Source organism: Sardina pilchardus, chromosome 23 (genome assembly GCF_963854185.1).
Source record: "Sardina pilchardus chromosome 23, fSarPil1.1, whole genome shotgun sequence".
In the NCBI taxonomy this organism is placed as follows: Eukaryota; Metazoa; Chordata; class Actinopteri; order Clupeiformes; family Clupeidae; genus Sardina; species Sardina pilchardus.
The window spans coordinates 20,664,050-20,684,320 of NC_085016.1; the positions used below are offsets into that span (position 1 = coordinate 20,664,050).

Here is a 20,271-nt window from a genome sequence, read left to right on the forward strand (position 1 = left end):
GACTTTAGAATACTTCTCAAAATATTTATCAAATGTTTAAAAGTTTCTCTGGTCTTGTGTCTATGGTCAGCTGCTTCTTCGACCGTGTCGTCCTCTTCAGAATGAGTGCTGAATCTTTCCCATTGCCAGTCTACTCTGCCTCTGATTTGATAACACTCATTTGAGTCACATCTATTTGGATAATATGTTTTGAGTCTACCTCTGATTGGATAACACTCCTTGCCTACTCGTTCGTTGGTCAGGAGTGAGATGGTAAGGTAAGAATGTAGGTCAACTCCAAACAGAGTTGGGTGCTGGCAGAATGCTGGGGGGAGTCAGTCTCAGATTATTTTCCTCAGATCTGCCCAAATCCAAGGCCAACACCCACTGGCGCTGTCTGATGCACGTCAAGTGATGCCAAAGTTTAGCTCCATTTATTTTCAACGGAGCAAATCTCACTGGCAGCGTCTGATGCGTATCGACGTTTAGAAAACTGCTCTATCTCTTGTGCGTCAAATCCACAGACAGGAATGTCGCCGCCAGTGGGCGTTGGCCTTTAAGTAACCTATTCTGATATCAAAAAGGGGAGTCTCACCTAAAAGGTGAGGAGTTTGCATGTATACCTACTCTGAGTTACTGAGTCTGAGTTGCCATACAATGTTTTGAGCTATCAGGCTCAGATCCAGACATGCCAATACCTACAACTACTTCACATTCATAGTCATACTTCACAAACATTCAATTTTCTGAAGAGAGCTTTGAAGAAACTTGAAGCGTACAATTGCAAACATAAACACAGATATTGTCATTTTTATAAATTATTCATAAGCTATGCTTTTTTTATGGCACACTCAAGGTATCAATCAAATTGCAGTTGGATTGTTTAGATCAAGTCAAATTCAATTGAAGCAAAACAATGCAATTGCAACTGAATAAATAATTATTCAATAATTAATAACTCAATAAAATGGAGGATATCCTGGTGTGCTCATTTCCCCTGGTGTGTGTGTATGTTTACTACTCACTATCCATGGATGGGTCAAGTGCATAGAAGAAACTCCAATGTCTGTGTGTGTGTGTGTGTTTGTGTGTGTGTGTGTGTGTGTGTGTGTGCACATGTTATCACACTGGCCACTAAGACATGATCCACATTTCACATGGCTCTGTTTTGCCACATGTCCTTTCGCATGAGGTGCATGAGTGAGCTGGCATGTGGAGGCTGTGCCCACCTGTGTCAGGCTGGATGGCAGGGGTGGCACTGTGTGGCAGGTACTTGAGGAGCTTGATGCTGGGGAAGGGCAGGTGGCCGGCGAACAGGGGCATCACCTCCATCTGCACCCGGTGGGTGGCACTGGCTGCCACGGGCATCGACACCACGCCCGAGCTCTTCCCGCAAACTGCCCAGTTGCTACTGTTGTCCACAACTGCACGCAGGCACACACACACACACACACATAAAGAAACAGAAACAAAACAATATGAGATTTTTCTTCCTTCTTTCACTTTCCCCCATTATAAAATGCTTCTGTTCAGCTATAAACAGTAAGCGTCTCAAACATTTGCCTTGAGGAAGACAGAGACTTGTGTTCAGATAAAGATTAAAATGAAGAAGAAAGAAAGAAAGAAAGAAAGTCAGCAGCACCTTGTCTAACCATGTTCATCATTTTCCCTTCAGATCAGAAGTAAAGCATTCACATGCTTACGTACCCTCATACATGAGCTTGGTGGTCCGCAGCCCTTCGCTCTCGGTGGACTCCTCGTCCTCCCGCTCCGAGTCGCTGGGTTCAGTCAGGCGTGTGATGGAGACCTCCAGCCCACAGAGGGTGCCGGTGCGACACTTCTCTTCCCCGTCCGCCGGCTGGATCTCGGCCCTTAGGCAGTACAGAGTCTGAGGAGCACAACACGCCAGGCCATCAGAACTAGAGCAACGCCGGGGAGAATGGATGACTACAGTAGGATAACAATATATACTTCACAACTTATTGCTTTCATATTTCACAACATTAAACAGCTTTAACGGACTCGGTAGCAAACGAAAGACTGCTTGTGTGTTTCATAAAAGTGTGTGCGTGTGTGTGTGTATGTGTGTGTGTGAGTGAGTCTGAGGAGCACAACACGCCAGGCCATCAGAACTGAAGCAACGCACGGGGAGAAGTACAGTAAAGTACAGTGGGTAACTACAGTACGATACACTACAATACTGATTGTGTGTTTCATAAAAGTGTGTGTGTGTGTGTGTGTGTGTATGTGTGTGTGAACTCACAGACACCCTCTCCAGCTGGAAGTCGTAGCAGTAGGGCTTGAACTGGGCGTCGGCCGGCTCGGTGGGGGAGAAGCTGGCGGCGAAGCTGAACTGGAGGCAGGCGGGCGGCTCCACGGCCCACTTGGCCTCCCACAGGCAGAACACACACTGCTTACTGTGCACCAGCTACGGGGGCACAGGACAGGGACGGACGTCAGGACAACACACACACCGACTGAGGACCATCTAAAGAGTGTGAGCGATACTTCGGGAAGGCAAACTCAAATATTGACCACAGTATTAATGCATTTATTGTGGTTCTTGTTTATTGTTGCAAAATTGTTTTAGTTTTTTTTGTAAGTCATTTTGGTTAAAAAGCATCAGCCAAATGTAATGTAATGTAATGCAATGACTGGGATGTCTGATGTTTCATGGTTGTGTTCCATGACTTTGGTTTCTGTTCCATGACTTCTGTTCTGTTTCTGTTTGTTATGGTATCTAAACATGTATGCGTGTGTGTGTGTGTGTGTGTGTGTGTGTGTGTGTGTGTGTGTGTGTGTGTGTGTGTGTGTGTGCTCACCTGCTCAGCTTTAGCATTGAGGGAGTGCAGCTCCAGCGAGGAGCTCGGTTGCCGCTGCGTTAGGCTGGGGTCCGTCAGCCGGAAGTTTGTGTCCGACACGTTCTGCAAGCACACCTGGATGTACTTCCTGTGGAGGGAATCGAGAGCACATTACAGTACAGGTTACAAACCGCCTCCTGTTCATATGCATCTATACATCATACATACACACATTTAACAATCCTAAGAAGGTGGTTCGTATATTGTAGCATAGATTTATTCTTTAAGGCTTTTGATTGAACATTGCCATTGTTGTTTATATACTTCCTGAGGGGAGACTCAAGAGCACATTACAGTACAGGTTACAGGTTACATTCACTCTTTTCAGAGCCTTACCAACTTTTTATATAGTTTAACTATTTTATTGTTGCTATTTGCATGTTAAAAGTGTCCGCCAAATCTCATTAGCATAACCATATGTATGTAGCAGGCCTGCTTATTATATCATTTAAACAGCGTCTGCACATGTGAATAGGATTAATACAAGGGCACTAAATGCAAATGGCAAGCACAGTAGCTCCTATTCAGAAGCATTTCAGTGCAGGCAGTACACGAGGTGTTGTGTGCCTGTGCTTACCTCTTCCCTGCCGAGAGCAGAGAGTGCTTGGCCTTGAAGGGGATGTAGAAGGTGAGCGAGATGAGAGTGGAGTAGATGGACCAGGGACAGTCTATAGACACCTGTGAACCCAGCACACAAGTTACACACACGTTACACACACGTTATACACACGTTACACACACAGGTATATAAATTCATAAAGTAATATCCTATGTATTGGCCGCATTGTGTATAAGCCGCAGAACAGTAATTTATGCAAGTTAAAAGAAACAAAACCATATTAATCTCATATTAACTGCCCCTGTGTCTTAGTCATGGAACGGCGTGCCGTTCACGACTCACCCCCCACCCCCACACCTCCCCCACTCCCCCCTCCCATAATTTTAGGCATCATATCACGAAGTTCCATAGTCATGTCACATATCGGTTGAAAGCTTAGACTCTCACGAATCAAGATATGTATAGTTCGTTATGAAAAGAAAAAAAAAAAACTTACTGTACTGTACTGTACTGTACTGTACCCTCCCACCAAACCCATCTCGAATCAGTGACTCCTTACCTTACAGTCCTTGTACGACCCCATAGCGATCTGCCAACCATAGAATGCTGGGCCTTCACATGTCCGTAAGAACCCATAGTAATGGAATATCCACGTTGTTTTATCCATAATACGTTTGGTAGATGTATAATACAGTTCATACAATAGCAACGAACTAGAAATAAATAATCTGCGACAAGAAACGTATCTGTATAGCCGCGTAGCATTCCATAGCAAAGTGCTATCGCTAAGCTAAAAACATCTGATGATTCGTCTGCCTCTTCCGCATTCATAGAGCCCTCCCATGTCTCTCTGCGACCTTTGGTTGTCGAGATATCCGTAACCGGAGGGGATTGGGCAAGAAAGCTGTCAATCAGGGACCTCCGCTTTGAATGACGATAACGCGGGACTGCAGCAAGTCTCGGAGATGGGACCGACGGTTCCGGGATGCTAAGAGTTAGACGGATCGATTGATATGTGACACTACCGGATATACCATAGAGATAGCCCTTCCAAATCCATTCAAACAAGGAAATAGTCATTTCGGCCAAAAGAATTCAGAGATTTGATGGTGCATACAAACAATAAAACCCTTACTACACAAGAACCCCTTTGAGTAGAAACATAATCTTGGTGTCAAATGAAAGCTAACATTCTGGAGATTCTAGTTTTATCCACTTTTGCATGACACTGACTGTCATAGAATCAAAGAAAAAGGATAACTTTACATATTAATTTGCTACTCTGGCAGATTTCTAAAAATGACACACACACACTCGCATAGGTATTTCAACACAAATAAATTTGTGAAAACTCCATATTTTAGCCCATAGTAATCTACTTTGAGTTACAGGCTCACAAGACCTGGTGTTAGGTGTTAGTTGTGTTTCAAGGCTGACATGGTGATCTAGAGGGCCCAAATGTGGGCAGTTCCAGAGATGTATGTTACCGGCTGAAAGAGAAAACAATATTCAAGCCTCTGTAACCCTTTGCCAGTACATCAGACAGTCAAACAGACTGTTTCATATAATACCTCTGAGTGTCAGGTTTCAGTAGAGGTCAGGTTTGTCATGGTGGGCCAAAGTATGTGGGAGCAGTGCCCTCCTGAGTAGATGATGTGCAATGCGGGCAAAAACACCCCAAAATTAGGTGTTCCAGAACAAGTTAACCTCAGAGCTGAAGACATTATGCAAAATCAATGTATAAGCCGCGGCTAATAGTAGGGATATTAAGGTATACACACAAGGCTAGTTCAGGCACTGATTCAATTTCAATCAATAAACAGCATTTTTCTGACTCGGATGGTTGCTGAGTTGCTGAGTTGACTGCCATATTCAACATTAAGAGACTACTGCAAATTTGAATATGACCGTCAACTCGTTCAAATGTCACTCAGCAACTGTAGGATGACATCAGAAAAATGAGCAGTGATCTCTTAATTACTTCCAGAGTTGTATATGGCATGTAAAGCAAGCAAGGGGTTTATTTCGCCTTGTAAAGCTGCAACTCTATCAGATTAAGTTGACACTGGCCCAGCCGTGGCGCGACTAGGCTAGGGCACCTGTACAGGACGGCGGCAACCCAGGTTCGATTCCCGCCCCGTGATCCTTTCCGGATCCCACCCCATCGCTCTCTCCCACTCACTCACTTCCTGTCTCTCTCTACTATCCTATCAGATTAAAGGCATAAAAGCCCAAAAATATATACTTTAAAAAGATGAAGTAGACACTGAACACCAACACACCTTCTGGTCCACGGCGGCCATGCCACTGTTGTAGCGGGTGCGGCTCTTGGTCCGGTGGCGGACCTCGCCGTTGGTGAGGCGCTCGGTCTCCGGGCGCGCCGGCGACGCCGGGATGTGGCACAGCACGTCCAGCTGGAAGTCCAGCGTGTGGTACGGAGGGGTGGGCGGCAGGGAGATGCTGGTCACTTTCTCGCTGGAGTGGATGGACAGAGCGCTCTCTCCAACCAGCTCTGAAGGAGGGAGGGAGGGAAGGACAGAGGAAGAGAACAAAAGAAGGTGTGAGCTAAGTAACAGTATCTCTGTTGTATCATTTTGCAGATGAATGGTGTCCGTTTGGGTCCTCTGGTGTATCGGTAATAGTGAGTGTGTGTGTGTGTGTGTGTGTGTGTGTGTGTGTGTGTGTGTGTGTGTGTGTGTGTGTGTGTGTGTGTGTGTGTGTGTGTGTGTGTGTATCTGGGTCTATGTGGTTGTGTTGGTTGGTGTGTGTTTACATATAAGCGTGTGTCTGTCTGTGTGTGTGTGTGTGTGTGTGTGTGTGTGTGTACACGTTTGTCGTCTCACCTCCTGTACTGGACACGATTCTTGCCGTGCAGGAGTTTGTGTGCAGGATGGGCATCGAGTCTGTGTTGCTAAGCTGCAGGGCATCACCCTTCTTCACCGTGTAGTGTCCTGTTACTATGGTGAACTTGACCTTCTGAGGTAGCCCTGCCAACAGGTTGTCTAGGAAACAAAGCACTGATTCACCCCTCGAGCCATTTCTAGATTGCAAGCCATTCATTTGAATAGACTGCAGCCATTCCTAGATTAGAAGCCATTCTTTTGAATAGACTGCAGTGACCACATATATAAACTGACTGACCAATTCAGACATATTCAAACAGAACAAAGATTAGACAAATAGACAAAACACTTGGCAGAGGGTTTCCAAAAGCACAGACAGAAGGACAGACTAAAAACAGAGGAGAGTGACAGGAGAGTCCGAGGAGAGACGGTCTGTCAGAGAGAGGTAGACACTGAGGTAGAGAGAGAGAAACACAGAAATAGGTGAAGGAGAGGAGAGGAAAAGAGACAGATAAACAGACAGATGGGCAGCCAGATAGAGAGAGAGAGGGAGAGAGAGAGAGAGAGAGGCAGACAGTCAGAGAGAGAGACAAACAGACAGACAGACAGGCAGACAGGCAGACAGGCAGACAAAGAGAGAGAGAGACAGACAGAGAGACAGGCAAAGAGAGAGACAGACAGACAAACACAGACAGACAGACAGACAGACATGCAAAGAGAGAGAGAGAGACAGACAGACAGACAGACAGGCAGACAGGCAGGCAGACAGACAGACAGACAGACAGACAGAGACAGGACAGACCTGTGAGGGGCTCGATGGTGAGCTGGGGCTCCTGGGAGTAGACCTCATACTGCACCGTGGGGTAGATGTGCGGCAGCACAAACTGCACCTGCCCCACCGTCGCACACAACTGCCTCAGTACATAGGCGCCTGGCTTCTGACTCTGAGGAGGGGAGGGAGAGAGGGAGGGAGGGAGGGAAGGGAAGGAAGGAAGGGAGGAATGCAAGAGGAGAGAGAGAAAGGGAAAGAAAGGGAAATGGGATTATGTCAGAAAACAGGGATAGAGACCAACCAAAGGGAAGAGAGGGGCTGTACGCATTATGAACGCTGATACAGTGGTGTGGAATAAAAGACCATTCAGTAAATCAGAATTTGCATCAAAATGTCAGAAATGTAATCAGAAGTGTGGCCATAAAATGCCCTTACTGGAGCAGTAAAAGGGATGCTGTTGTTGCCAGGCAACAGCATCACGTCGTGAGTCTTCAGCATCTGGGTGCTCTCCTCCATGGCGACGGCCGCGGTGGCCGCCGAGGCCACGGAGATGCCCGCGGCAACGCCGGGCGTGTCCAGGGAGGTGGCACTGTCGCGTCGCCGCAGCAACAGGTGCACGTTCTTGCACACCACGCCGGTGGTGTTGAGCGTGTTGTCCGACGGGCTCCGGTCGTGGATCTCGTACAGCTCCAGGGCCGAGGCGCCGGACGCCGCCGAGCCCACGGCCCCGAGCGCCCCCGGCCCGGCTCCCGACAGAACCCCTCCGGCGGGGCTGACCGCTTGGAACACCACCGTCCCGTCCGGGCTCACGCCGCTGGACACCAGGCCGCTGGTGCCCGTGCCCGGGTTGCGGCGCTGGGGCGTGCCGAGGGCGGCGGGCCCCCTCTGGCCGGGCTGCTCCAGGCTGAAGTGGACGCTGACGGCCAGCTGCTCCAGGCGCACGGCCACCGGCATCAGGCTGCACATGCGCAGCTCCAGCTGCAGGGCGGCGCCCACGTGCACGCTGGGGCAGGCCGGCTGGAAGCGCAGCTCGCGCAGCTGGGCGAACGCCGCCATGCTCAGGGCCACCTTCTGATCTGCTGCCGCCACAACCACCGAGAGAGACAACACACACGCACACTGTGTTTACGGTAATTGCCAGACACTTTTGTCTAAAGCCACTTATACGAACAGTACCCGTAGTTTCCCGACTATTAGCCACGGCTTATACATTGATTTTGCTAAATTTCTTCAACTATGAGGTTAATACAGCGGGGCAGTTAATATGGTGTTAATATGGTTTTGTTTCATTTAACTTGCATAAAACACAGTCCTGCGGCTTATACATAATGCAGCTTATATGCGGGAAATTACTGTACATTAGTTAAAAAGAATAGCTTCAAATAAATGATATTACAAAAGGAATATAAGATGGAGCGCAGATAAACAAAAGAAAGGATATGGAGACGAGTAGGGAGAAAGAATGAGAAGAATGTGGGTGAACTGAAGAGACATAATAACATGCATCAGTGATGGACAGAAAGAAGAAAGAGGAGAAGAAATGAGAGGAACAAAGTGTCCGGGAAACACAGGAGTCCAGCGCAACAACAACAGAGAGGTAGATAGAAAGAGGGACAAAGCAGGGGAACATGGACAAATGAGACAGGAGAGAAAACAATGTCAGCAGCGTTACTGTACGCGTCCATTATTGCGGCGCGTAGATGCTTGCAGACGCCTAGACCCTCTCTTCGTCGCCGCTTGTGGTCGTGTGGTAGGCTAAAGCAGTTTATTACATCGAAATACACACTGCTAGCACACGTAGGCAACTAAAGTGAAGATAGCTACTTAATAAGTAACACTATTAGCCAGTGCAAGTAATTTTAACATATTTTATTGAAATACTCACAAATGTCATTACCATGTTCCTCCAAAGCACCTTTCTGTCTTGGTTCAAGTCGCCAACAATGTCATTTTGATAGGGTGTAGTGGCAAACTTGTTCTAAACTTAATGGCTTAGCCGCTATATAACTTCTATATTTCATTAAACCGAGACGATTAGCAGGCGGAACAAATATTTCTAGCAGGCTATGGTTCCAGACCCGAGGACTAGAGCAAAGGAGAACACTTGTTTACCAAAGACGTACTTTCATTGGCTAGCTGCCTCGCGTTTACCGCTTTCATTTGCATAAAGTTCAGCAGAGCCCAACTTCTTCACGCACCGCCTCTGTTCAAATGACCGCGCCGCCTTCCCAAGGTGCTTTGCGGAAGCGTTACCTACGCCGTGCCGCTCTCCATAGGAAATGAATGGGCTATGTGCGGCGCGGTGGCTTTTGCCGCGATAATGGACACGTACTGTACTGTTACTGGGTGTCAGTCAGCACACACACACGCAAGTGTATAGAATGGAAAAAGAGCTCATTCCTTGCGTAGTCTATTGGCTTCAGATTAAAGAAAAGCATCTTCTGACTTCAGAATAAATCAAAGTGCCCTCGGCCCATCTGCCCAACTCACCCTGGCTCTGGCTGCTCTGGTTGGCATAGTTCAGGATCTCCTGGCAGAAGTGCTTACGCTCCTCGTCTGTTAGGTTGGCATCGCTCGCCAGCAGGGCGCTCGTCTGGAGATACCTGGCACAGACGGTTAAGGACCCAAACGGGAACCACTGACGGTGATTGTGTTTGAGGTAGTGAGAGCGCTTACACTGGATCTTTCATGAGAGACAACACAGTTATGAATGGAGACAACCAAGCTGGCCCAACATCTGCACAATAACAATCATGTTACATTTTAGCTTTTGCTTTTCTTTTCTTTTTTAGGGGGGGGGGTATAGTATATAGTATATATTGGATATATCAGTCACTATCTATAGTTTGTGTACCATGTGAGCTATAAAGTCTTTTTTTAACAGCCTTTATCGGATGGTGCCATTTGCAGGGGATTAGTGGATGTAATATAACACTACACATCCACCGACCAGAGCGCTGGCCAGGCCCAAAATACAACGGCTCAGATCAGATGTAGGAAAGGTCTGGAACAGCACAGAGCAACGCTGCGCTGTGCTGCCGCAAAGCATGTTAGGAGTTAAAGCAGGGTGGGTTGTGTTGAAATATGGAGTGAGTGGGCACAGGTGTGTGTGTGTGTGTGTGTGTGTGTGTGTGTGTTGCTGACTCTGAGGGTGTTGAAGAGCACGCCTATATGAAACTAATATACTGCTTGCTGACAGGAAAACAAGTTAACCACACGTCTATGTAAAAGACTGTCTATGTAGGCTCAGCCCACATGTCAATGTACATCATTAACCAGCATTTTACCAGTGCCATGTTCAGATTTGTATGCACCTTTCCTCTGAACATTACATTTTATATGCACCTATTGTGTGTGTGTGTGTGGGTGTGTGTGGGTGTGTGCAATGTTGTACAGTATGGTTATGTATGTATGAGAGAGAGAAAGGAAGAAAGACAAGGAGAGAGATTGAGAGAATGCAAGAGAGAATGACAGAGAGAGATTGACAGAGAGAGAGAAAGAGAAAGAAAGAGAGGGCAAGATAGAGTGAGAGAGCGAGAGAGAAAGAGAGTGAGAGAGCGAGAGAGAAAGAGAGCAAGAGAGAGAGAGAGAGAGAAATCTAACGCTGGTGAAGGATACTCTTCGGTCTGCCCCAGTAGTTTCTGGCACTCGGCCACCTGGCGGCGTGTGTGCGTGACCTGCAGGGACCAGCCCTCCGCCACGTACGACTTCAGGGAGTCCTGCAGAAAGCCGTCCGCGCTCTGAGGGTCCCCCTTCCTCCTGGAAACACACACACACACACACACACACACACACACACACACACACACACACACACACACACACACACACACACACACACACACACACACACACACACACACACACACACACACACACACACACACACACACACACACACACACACACACACACTTTCAGACACCTGAAACCTTGCAATGTAATGTTGCCTATTCATGGACACAGGCAACATCTCTCTACCGAGTCCCATACCAATCGGGCTGGCGTGAATCGGGCCCATTTATTGAGCTACATCTTTTTCAGCTCACAAATTGAGAGTGGGTGGACATACTGCGTAAGACCTCGATGACTGACACATACATAGACTGGTGTTTTTGCACTGTACTTCCTGTTGCAAAGAATACATTGCTGCAGTGGTTAACACTTGAGAGAGGTTAACAGTATGCACTGTCAAATTGATGTTGGGAGAAAAGGGGGGGTCGAGGCTTGGCCATTATTTACTTATTGGCGGTGTGGGGGGGGGGGGGGGTCAAAACCACTGGTGAAAAGAACGAAATTCATGCGTTTTGTGCACTGCTAACTATATGAGCACACACTCAAGGTCAGTCAACAATGGTGAACGGCCAACGCTCCCAGTCACGCGCTGACCTACTAGTCTCTGTTAATGTGTCAGTGAACATGTGTGGGTCATGTATGCATTCAAGTGCGCACATGTGTGTGTGTGTGTGTGTGTGTGTGTGTGCACACATGTGAGCTACTGTTGCCGAGGCCTTGAGCGGGGCACTCACATGTAGTACTCCGCCAGACTCTTGCCCACCAGGCGTGCCGACCGCATGCGGCCAATCGCCGTGTACATCTCCATAGCAGCATGAGACAGCTCCTAATGACCAGAGAGGGAGGGAGAGAGAGAGACGGAGAGAGGGATAGAGAGAGAGGGAGAGAGAGAGAGAGGTAGGGGTAGACAGGTGGGGAAAGTGGATGGTAGAGATGCAGTAAAGACATAAAGAAACAGATAAAGGAGAGAAACGATAAAGGTGGAGAGGATGAGGGAGAAGAGGAGGAATAAGGAAAAGATTATCAGACGTAAAGACCATATATACTACATGGGTTCTGAGTGCATACTCATTTCACACCAACATCACAACTGACCCAAATATTGTGTTTCTTCCATTTGACTTGTGAATTCAAACACAAAAATTGTGAAGAGGACAAAGACATAAAAGAGAGTGAAAGAAGAGAGAAAAGAAAGTGTGATCGCAGGGAGAGAGTGAGAGACAAGACTGTGTTTTATTTTGGGCCACGGGTTAACCATCGACGTGCTGATTCGGCACTCTACTCACCAGGTAATGCTTCTCAAACGTCTCCACAGACGACAGGGCCTCCTTCAGCTTCTTGTAGGGGCTCTGCAGGCTGTTGACTACGGGAGAGAAAAGAGAAGAGACGCGCATTGCTCACAGGCTGGCCTTTGTGTGCTGCCTCCAATGACCTCACAGCACAGTCATCCGCTTTTCTGAGTCTCGACTCTTACCAGAAAGACCTCCAAAGCAGGCACGCGTCACATTTTCCCCCACTCCGCTCTTTCTCTCTCGCTCTCTCTCTCTTGTGAGGCATCCAGATGGATATTTAAGCTGCTTTTCTCAGATGCTCACAATATTTCAAAGCTCACGTTTTTTTCCCTCTGTATTTAATGAGGCCACAGTGTTCCATGGACGTGTTTCTCGTTTTTTGAGACATCTTGTGTGACTACGTATTGAGCGAGCTCCCCTGCCTCCACCCACATCAAATGAAGTGGCGGTCCATATCCTTGAGTGTAATTTCGATGCACTAAGAGCACCGATCTCAGACTCACCACAGATTCATCCCCCTAGATTTATGAAGCCAATTTTTTTTTTTTTAACCCCTAGTATAAGGAGCCGCAAATTGGCAGTCCATTTAGAGACCGTGATTCATGCACGGCTACACTGATTCACCACTGCTCAGTCATTACTGCCTGCCAACGATCCTCCCAAGCCAGTGAGGCCTACTGGCTTTTGCCAAAACAGCAGTCATGTTCATTAAAGCCTGCTCAGTCTCACTGTACTAATAAGCTGGGACAGGCGCACTGCACTGAATCATAACCAGCGTTTGATGACTGAAAGAGACAAGTCTTGACACACCCTGAACACAATCTCATAATGGACCAGAAAGATTCAACATTTACTCTCCTAGAAATTCAATCCTGTGATCATGGCGTTTGGAACTGCTGTTGGAGACTTGGATGGTCCAGAATGTCCGGTTCTGGTTCTGCTGACTTACCCGTCTCTGGTCTCTCAGCACCCAGTCCAGCCAGCAGGTCCACCGTCCGGTTCAGGTCCTCTGAGTCGGGCCCATTCTTCGACACCAAGCCACACAATTCTCCCAAACACTTCAGCTATGGAGCCAAGAACAGTAAAGCCGTCTCAATATCATTGAGTGTACAGTACAGAGGGACACACATCACATCAACAATAGCCCAGGTTGGGCAATAACCATGGTGCGAAACACAGGCCCCTAATTTGAATGATAGGCAAAGTGCAAAGTCTTCAGTCTAATTGAATTTGAATTAAATGAATTTGCCATGTAAACACTGTGGGCAAGTCCTTGAAGTGCAGACACTAATGAGTCAGCTCAATGCTCCCACGTGCCACTCGGTAACTACAGTTCATGTTTGAGAGGTCTGTAGGCCAACTCTGTACTTTGCCCACCATTTAAACTAGGTCCCACAGTGCAACTCACAGACGTGTCGGAGAGATATGGAGAGCAACCAGAGTCAGGCACGCGATAAATACTGTACATAGCATGGGTGGCTGATTCACTGAAGAGCCCTTAAGATTTCACGGAGATATTCCAGGAACCTTTGAGTTTTAACACCATTTCTGGTTGCACAGACTATGAAGACTATCTGCACTAGAATACCTGGTATGTTTATGCTCTTTTAGATATCTGTGTGAACTAGTGAGGTCTGTGTGCAGTGGGGACTGCGTGATCTTCTTCCGATAAGAGATCCAATAAGGGCTTGTTTCCCAAGAGGATGGAAGTACAAATACAAGACAAGTCTGGAAAGTAACATTAAAGTGATCTCCACCACAAATCCACAGAGAATGTGTTTCCTTGTTGTAAACCAGTCGTGCTCCAGAGAGAGATGACTGCTGGAAATGGCATCCAGGAACCAGGTAGACACCCCGAATGAACTCACGAAACCAGACAAAGTGAAGCAGCACATTCATTCAGCCAGACTCTGCTATGAGACTGCAGGTGGCCGACGTGTCCAAATCTGATAAATAGCCTCCTTGTGCCCTTCAGATGTTTATTGACTGACTCCAGCCCACTGGCCTACCAGAACAACAGTATGTGTCCAGACTTCTACAAAGAGAATAGCAGGACGGATGTAAACAACTTTTGATGGGTTCTATGTGTGAGGTTTCTTCGTTCCAAAACAAAACACACTTGCCATCCACTGAAATATGACCATTTTTCAGCTGCAGTGACAACTGTGATGTATTCGACCATCCTCCAAGATTGGTATGACAAATAAAACATAGCAATCTTTACAACATAAAATGTGGCATGTAATCCTTTGGACTGCGTTATTATCGTTACAACAATCGAGAGATCGCTGACTTTTAAACCCTTTAAAAGTCTCAATGACAGCCAAATGCGTTGACTGAGCGTTTCTTGGTGGCCATGCACGAACCTTCTCTGTGGCGTAGGTCCAGAGGCCCACCGTGTGGGAGCAGTTGGCCTCCAGTTGGGTGCGGTCGCAGCATCCCTCGATGCGGTGCAGCACCTCCAGACAGCTGAGGAACACCCAGCAGTCCAGCGCCCCCTGGAGTACAGACACCTGCGCGGCGACACACATAAGATGAGCTCCATTTACACACACACACAGCCGTAGCTAAACTCATGGCTAACATAACGTTAGCTGTCCCTGAACATGCCTTCAGGGCCAGCACATAAGCGGTTCAGTTAGACAACATCAGAGTACTAGTAGAAAGACAGGTGAATGGGAGGCTTGAGAAAGGAGTCACAATGGCTCCAAGACAACAACAAAAAAAGGAGAGCCATGCAGGAAACAGGATGTAAGTAAAAAAGAGAGATAGAGAGACAGAACACTGAGGGGAGATGAAGGACAGAGGAGGCAGACGGAGAAAAATATCGACATGGACGAATAGGGGAAGGCCGAGGAAAACAAGGACACCGAGAGACAAAAAATCGTTGAAAGGACTGCAGACAGACAGAAGATGAAAGGAGGTCGCCATTTTCCGGCCCTCCACTAGACACGCAGGAAAAAAGCTGAGGACTCAGACGGGCGACGTGTGACAGATGAGCACAGCGTGAGACGAGAGCGAGTCGTGAAAGTGAGAGAAATGGAGGCAGACACTTTGAAACTGGGAGCAGAAAATTAGAGGTGAGCGCAGGACGGCGCCAGACCAAATTGACAGTGGAAGTGTGAAAGACTGAAAGACAAAAGACTGAACTGAGAAGTGCCTGTCCTAATAACTCACTCTATTTGATACCTCTTCTCCACCCTCTCCTCTTAGTCATCTCTCTTCTTCTTCCTCCTCCTCCTCCTTTACTTTATTCCGCTGTGTCTCCTCAACCTAATCCTCAACTACCTCATTGAGCTGCTCCTCTTCCTCCTTCTCCTCATCATCATCCTCCTCCTCCTCCTCCTCTTCCATATCCCACTGTCTCCTCATCCTGGTCCTCAACCTCTTTATTGACCTGCTAATCTTCCTCCTCCTCCTCCTCCTCCTCTTCCACACACACGCACCTCCAGCAGACGCAGCTCCTGGACGCAGTTGTGCAGGAGCTCGAGGGCGCGCTGCGTCACCTCCCAGGGCCGCTGCAGGAAGATGAGCAGCGTGCACTGCCGCGAGAACAGGTAGCTGCGCAGGTCCAGCAGGCTGGCCTCGCTGCGCTGGATCAGCTCGCGCTTCTCCATGTCGATGGGCCGCCGCAGCACCAGGCCGTTCCAGCTGCGCACCGGCTGGCAGAAGGAGCCCAGCCAGTTGGCACCGTCTGCACAGAGAGAGAGAGAGAGAGAGGGGGGGGGGGGAGAGAGGGAGAGAGAGAGAGAGAGAGAGAAAGAGAAGGGAGAGAGAGAGAGAGAGAGAGAGAGAAGGGAGAGAGAGAGGGGGGAGAGAGAGAGGGGGGGGGCAAGAGAGAGTGGGAAAAAGAGGTTGAGCGAGAGAAAGAGAGAGAGAGAGGAGGGAGAGAGAGAGAGAAACAGAGACAGAGAGAGAGGGGGAGAGAGAGAGAGATGCTTCACATTATGTGCCAATGGATGAACTCATGAATATGAACTCAATCACTCAAGCTCTCAAATTCAAATTTAAAATGCTGTACTGCCATGTTTATTGCTATGACAAGTAGGCACTTGCTTAGCCAAGGTAGTCACAACAACATACATAGGATCTGAGCATACATTAAACATATACATCAACAGATACAAGATCACTTGCTCACTCACTCTGGTTCACACACTCACAGGCATACCCAAACACACAAGTTGTTCTGTCGCACAATGCAATGAAAACATAAGTTTAGTATGAACACAAATGTATGCAGCCAACCACACACAAATGCACATTCCTACATACATACATACACACACACACACAACATTTATAAGTGCAAACACATTGTGTGAGATAATAAAACAAACACACATACATACACACACATACACCCACACACATCATGTTGATTCAATGAGGCGTACTTTTCACCTAAGAAAAGTTCTGTTGACACTAGAGAGGTGTGTGTTCATGGTTTAGTCCTCACTGCTTTTAGCCCTTGAGGGGTGTCAATTTTAGCACTGAAAAAAAAAAGCCACTGCAGCAATCCGACAGCAGCTCAGACAGACTGAACAGCAGTACATGACCACCTCCATAATGAGCAGGTGAAGCACTGAGAATTGTGATGAGGTACTGCTGCTGTCTTTTTTATCATGGGAGAGGAGCACAACAATGCTGGCACACAGGTCAAAACACACACACACACACACACACACACACACACACACACACACACACACACACACACAGTGTTAATGACGTGAAATATGACAGTACCTCCAGCGCCGAAGTTGAGCACATACTGTGTGAAGAGTGCGTCCAGCTCGTCGTACTGAACGAGCGCATCCTCATACTGCTGAAGCATCTCAAACACAAACGCCAGCTCCTCCTGAGACAAGACACACACACAAATACACAAATACACACACACAATCATCATCAAAATGTCAGCCAGTCACAAATTAGGGGTAGTCTGGACAGAAAACACTTATATTCAATATAGTGCATTTACACTGCTTTTCAAGGAACAAATGCTTGAAAGACATGCTAGAGTAGGGCTGAGTGCTAGTGACATCCAGTCCCATACACATACACATTCTTTCTTCAAACTAGGCGCCAACGTGAACCCTTATGTACAGGTTGCCCTGCTGTGTGTTGACAAAACAATGTTGACATTCTGAGTAGTCATGCTGTGACCTCAGTGACCTGATGAGCTTTTTAGCTTCCCGGCCGTCCACAGGCTCTCAGCATTGAGCTGCTATCGCCATATGACGATGAGGACACAAGAGTTGCAAGAGTACAGTTTTATCTTCAGTCATCTACTTCAACATTACCCCACTTCCTCTCCCTTACCTGTGTTCAGCCAAGCCAAATACTTAACGCAGATGTGACCGTCATCTCTAGTGACTCACCCTAGTCTGAATGATGGGCAAAGTCTATCAATCAGTAAGTTCTCGTGCATGAACTATAGTCCTCCTGTGGAACACTGTGCTGACTCCTCAGTGTTTGCACTTCAATGTGTTGGCCATGGTGTTAAATTAGTCAACTGATTTGGCCTAGTTATCAAATTATCATCAATTAGACTTACTGATTATTATTACTGATTATACTGACATTCCCCCCCCCCCCCCCCCCACACACACACACACACACACACACAACTAAAGGCGTATCTCCTTTCCTCTCTCATAAACAAAGCACCTCCAGAACTGCTGACCTATACCCATCACATACCCATGACAAACAACCCCTTCACCACCCTTACCCCTTCGCCACCCTAACCCCCTTCGCCACCCTAACCCCTTCACCACCCTAACCCCCTTCGCCACCCTAACCCCTCCACCCTCTGACGGTGGGAGGACAGTCCAGAGCGGTACTGCACCTGCACCATGAAGTAGTCACAGAAGCTCCAGCCAGGCTCGGTGCGCTTCTCGCGCATGGTGCGCATGTCGTCCTCGAAGCGCCCGAGGTTCTTGGTGAAGGACATGAGGAGCAGCGTGCGCAGCTTGGTCAGGAAGGCGCTCCACGACTCCTGCGAGCGCGACGACTCCTTCAGGGGGTCGGCCAGAGACACACACCTAGGAGGAGGGGGGGGGGGGGGGGGGGCAGAGGGGGAGGATACACATCACCATCAAAGACCTCAAGGTTTCACTTGTAACATAAGTGAAGGCTTCTTTACAGATACACATTCAGAATGGGCCTGCCTGACGTATTTCCTGCTTTTGTTCAGCCCCTGAAGAGACCATTTCTTCATGTGATGGTTCTTTGTAGAGAGGGTTCCCTTAAATAAGATATATAGCAGGGAATAGAACTCTATAGAATCTTTCTAGAACAACAAAGAAATAGCTTTATTTTCCTCTGTCCTTGACAGCTAGGTATCATATAGTTGACAAGAAGTGCCAGACATTGCTGGTGTGGGGTCGGGTGAGGAGGGATGGGTGCGAACAAGACATTTTAAACTTCAGCTGCTGCCCTCAGATCAGTTTTCAAATCAGTGAATTCCACATAGCATACAGGCTTACAGCCTACAGTTTCAGCACTAACCAGCCTCAAATTTGCGCTAATTTTCCTTATAAACGTGTTATAATTCATAACAGAATCTGCAATCTATGTTTGAAAAGTCAAAGTTCTTCTGTGGGTGGGTAAATTGGTCAATTATCACTGTGACTGTCCCAGAAGACATCAAATGATGGATCACCACTATCAGGTCAGCGCAAGGGTGACACCATAATCCTGACAATCTCAGCTTGCGCCACGACAACAGAACCATGACTAAAACTTTCTGGAGGCCTTGACAAGATTTGACACAATTGCTATATTTTTTAAACCTAAAGCCCCTCCTCAGCCGTACTGACCGGTCGCTCTGCTTGTTGCAGAAGTCGTTGCGGATCTTGTCCATGATGGAGGTGCGGGGCAGGAGGTTGGTCTTGTTCTTCTTCTTGGCATCACTCTCCACCACCACGATGAGCCAGTCCTGGGACCCATGGTGCTTCAGAGTGGTCTGCCAGCGTAGCATGTCCTCCTTCACCGACGCCTTGTACACCTCCGTATCCTGAGGGACATTCAGCACTTAGTTTATTACACTTAATACTTAGAGGGGTTCCTTGACTCAAAATGAGGGAGGCTCAAGGTGCCCGGAGGCACAAACTTGCGAGCGTATTTTTTCCAATCGCAGGCGTTAGGGGAAAGCGACACAGCCAACATTCAACCCGAAGTAAGTCAAATAGCCATTCCAATGACTCCGAAGCTGATCAGTTAAAGGGATATTCCGCCATTTTTGGAAATGCGCTCATTTTCCACCTCCCCTCGAGCAAAACATTCGATATTTACCTTGTTCCCGTTCATCCAGCCATTCTGTGAGTCTGGCGACACAACTTTTAGGCTGATTTGACATGGAACTACACTCTCATCTGGCGTAATAATCAAGGCAATTTGCAAACTACTGGCACTACTACTGATTGTTGTCTATGGGGACTATTTTCAGATGCTGCGTACGATATCACTGCGCCTATGGTACGTTTGCAAGTTGCCTTGATTATTACGCCAGATGAGAGTGTAGTTCCATGTCAAATCAGCCTAGAAGAACGCCAGGTTTCATTTTCAGTTGGTCTTATTGCACTTTCTAACTTGAGAGGAGACACGTTTTAAATGGGAAAATTACCAGAAATCTTAGTCACTTTTAAACATGAAGCTAGCAGGCGAGAAGCTAATGGTCTAATCCGATTCAATGATCTATGCTAGGCTGAAGCTAAAAGTTGTATCGCCAGACTCACAGAATGGCTGGATGAACGGGAACAAGGTAAATATCGATTGTTTTGCTCGAGGGGAGGTGGAAAATGAGCGTATTTCCAAAAATGGCGGAATATCCCTTTAAGGCAAATGTGATGTTAAGCTAAAAAACTTGCATTTAAAACCTCTATGCAGTATGACTGGGTCATACCTCAAATACATCTAGAAGCAGTATAAGTAGCAGAATAACTGTGCATTATTTGTGATTCAGGAAAATTCTGTGGAATATCATTCTTACACTTTCATCGAAAATCTGTATTTTAACAGTCAGCTTGACATCAGGGCTTTGTTTTTCAGCATTTCCTATTTTTTGTCATGTAAAGTCAGTCAAAGGAATCAGCAGAGTCAATCAGCTTTGTTGACACAACAAGGAAGCATTTACAGAGAAGCAACAGGTTGTATACAATGA

General features: G+C 47.3%; 1 protein-coding gene across 4 annotated transcripts in view; it reads right to left on the reverse strand.

Annotated features, from left to right (window-relative positions):
* Positions 1 to 20,271, reverse strand: part of trappc10 (trafficking protein particle complex subunit 10) — a 28,710-nt gene that overhangs the window by 1,959 nt on the left and 6,480 nt on the right. For 2 of the 4 annotated variants that reach the window (XM_062527878.1, XM_062527880.1), the window contains exons 4-22: positions 18,929 to 19,125; positions 17,956 to 18,151; positions 16,851 to 16,962; positions 15,548 to 15,795; positions 14,468 to 14,614; positions 13,051 to 13,165; positions 12,096 to 12,172; positions 11,544 to 11,635; positions 10,633 to 10,773; positions 9,505 to 9,617; positions 7,450 to 8,093; positions 7,045 to 7,186; positions 6,243 to 6,401; positions 5,682 to 5,911; positions 3,418 to 3,518; positions 2,802 to 2,928; positions 2,243 to 2,407; positions 1,687 to 1,867; positions 1,209 to 1,403 (exon numbers count right to left, since the gene is read on the reverse strand). In XM_062527878.1, the coding sequence (XP_062383862.1) occupies positions 1,209 to 1,403; positions 1,687 to 1,867; positions 2,243 to 2,407; positions 2,802 to 2,928; positions 3,418 to 3,518; positions 5,682 to 5,911; positions 6,243 to 6,401; positions 7,045 to 7,186; positions 7,450 to 8,093; positions 9,505 to 9,617; positions 10,633 to 10,773; positions 11,544 to 11,635; positions 12,096 to 12,172; positions 13,051 to 13,165; positions 14,468 to 14,614; positions 15,548 to 15,795; positions 16,851 to 16,962; positions 17,956 to 18,151; positions 18,929 to 19,125 (3,382 nt within the window). The remainder of the gene's footprint in view (positions 1 to 1,208; positions 1,404 to 1,686; positions 1,868 to 2,242; positions 2,408 to 2,801; positions 2,929 to 3,417; positions 3,519 to 5,681; positions 5,912 to 6,242; positions 6,402 to 7,044; positions 7,187 to 7,449; positions 8,094 to 9,504; positions 9,618 to 10,632; positions 10,774 to 11,543; positions 11,636 to 12,095; positions 12,173 to 13,050; positions 13,166 to 14,467; positions 14,615 to 15,547; positions 15,796 to 16,850; positions 16,963 to 17,955; positions 18,152 to 18,928; positions 19,126 to 20,271) is intronic. The other 2 variants (XM_062527879.1, XM_062527881.1) reach the window with 1 other exon arrangement.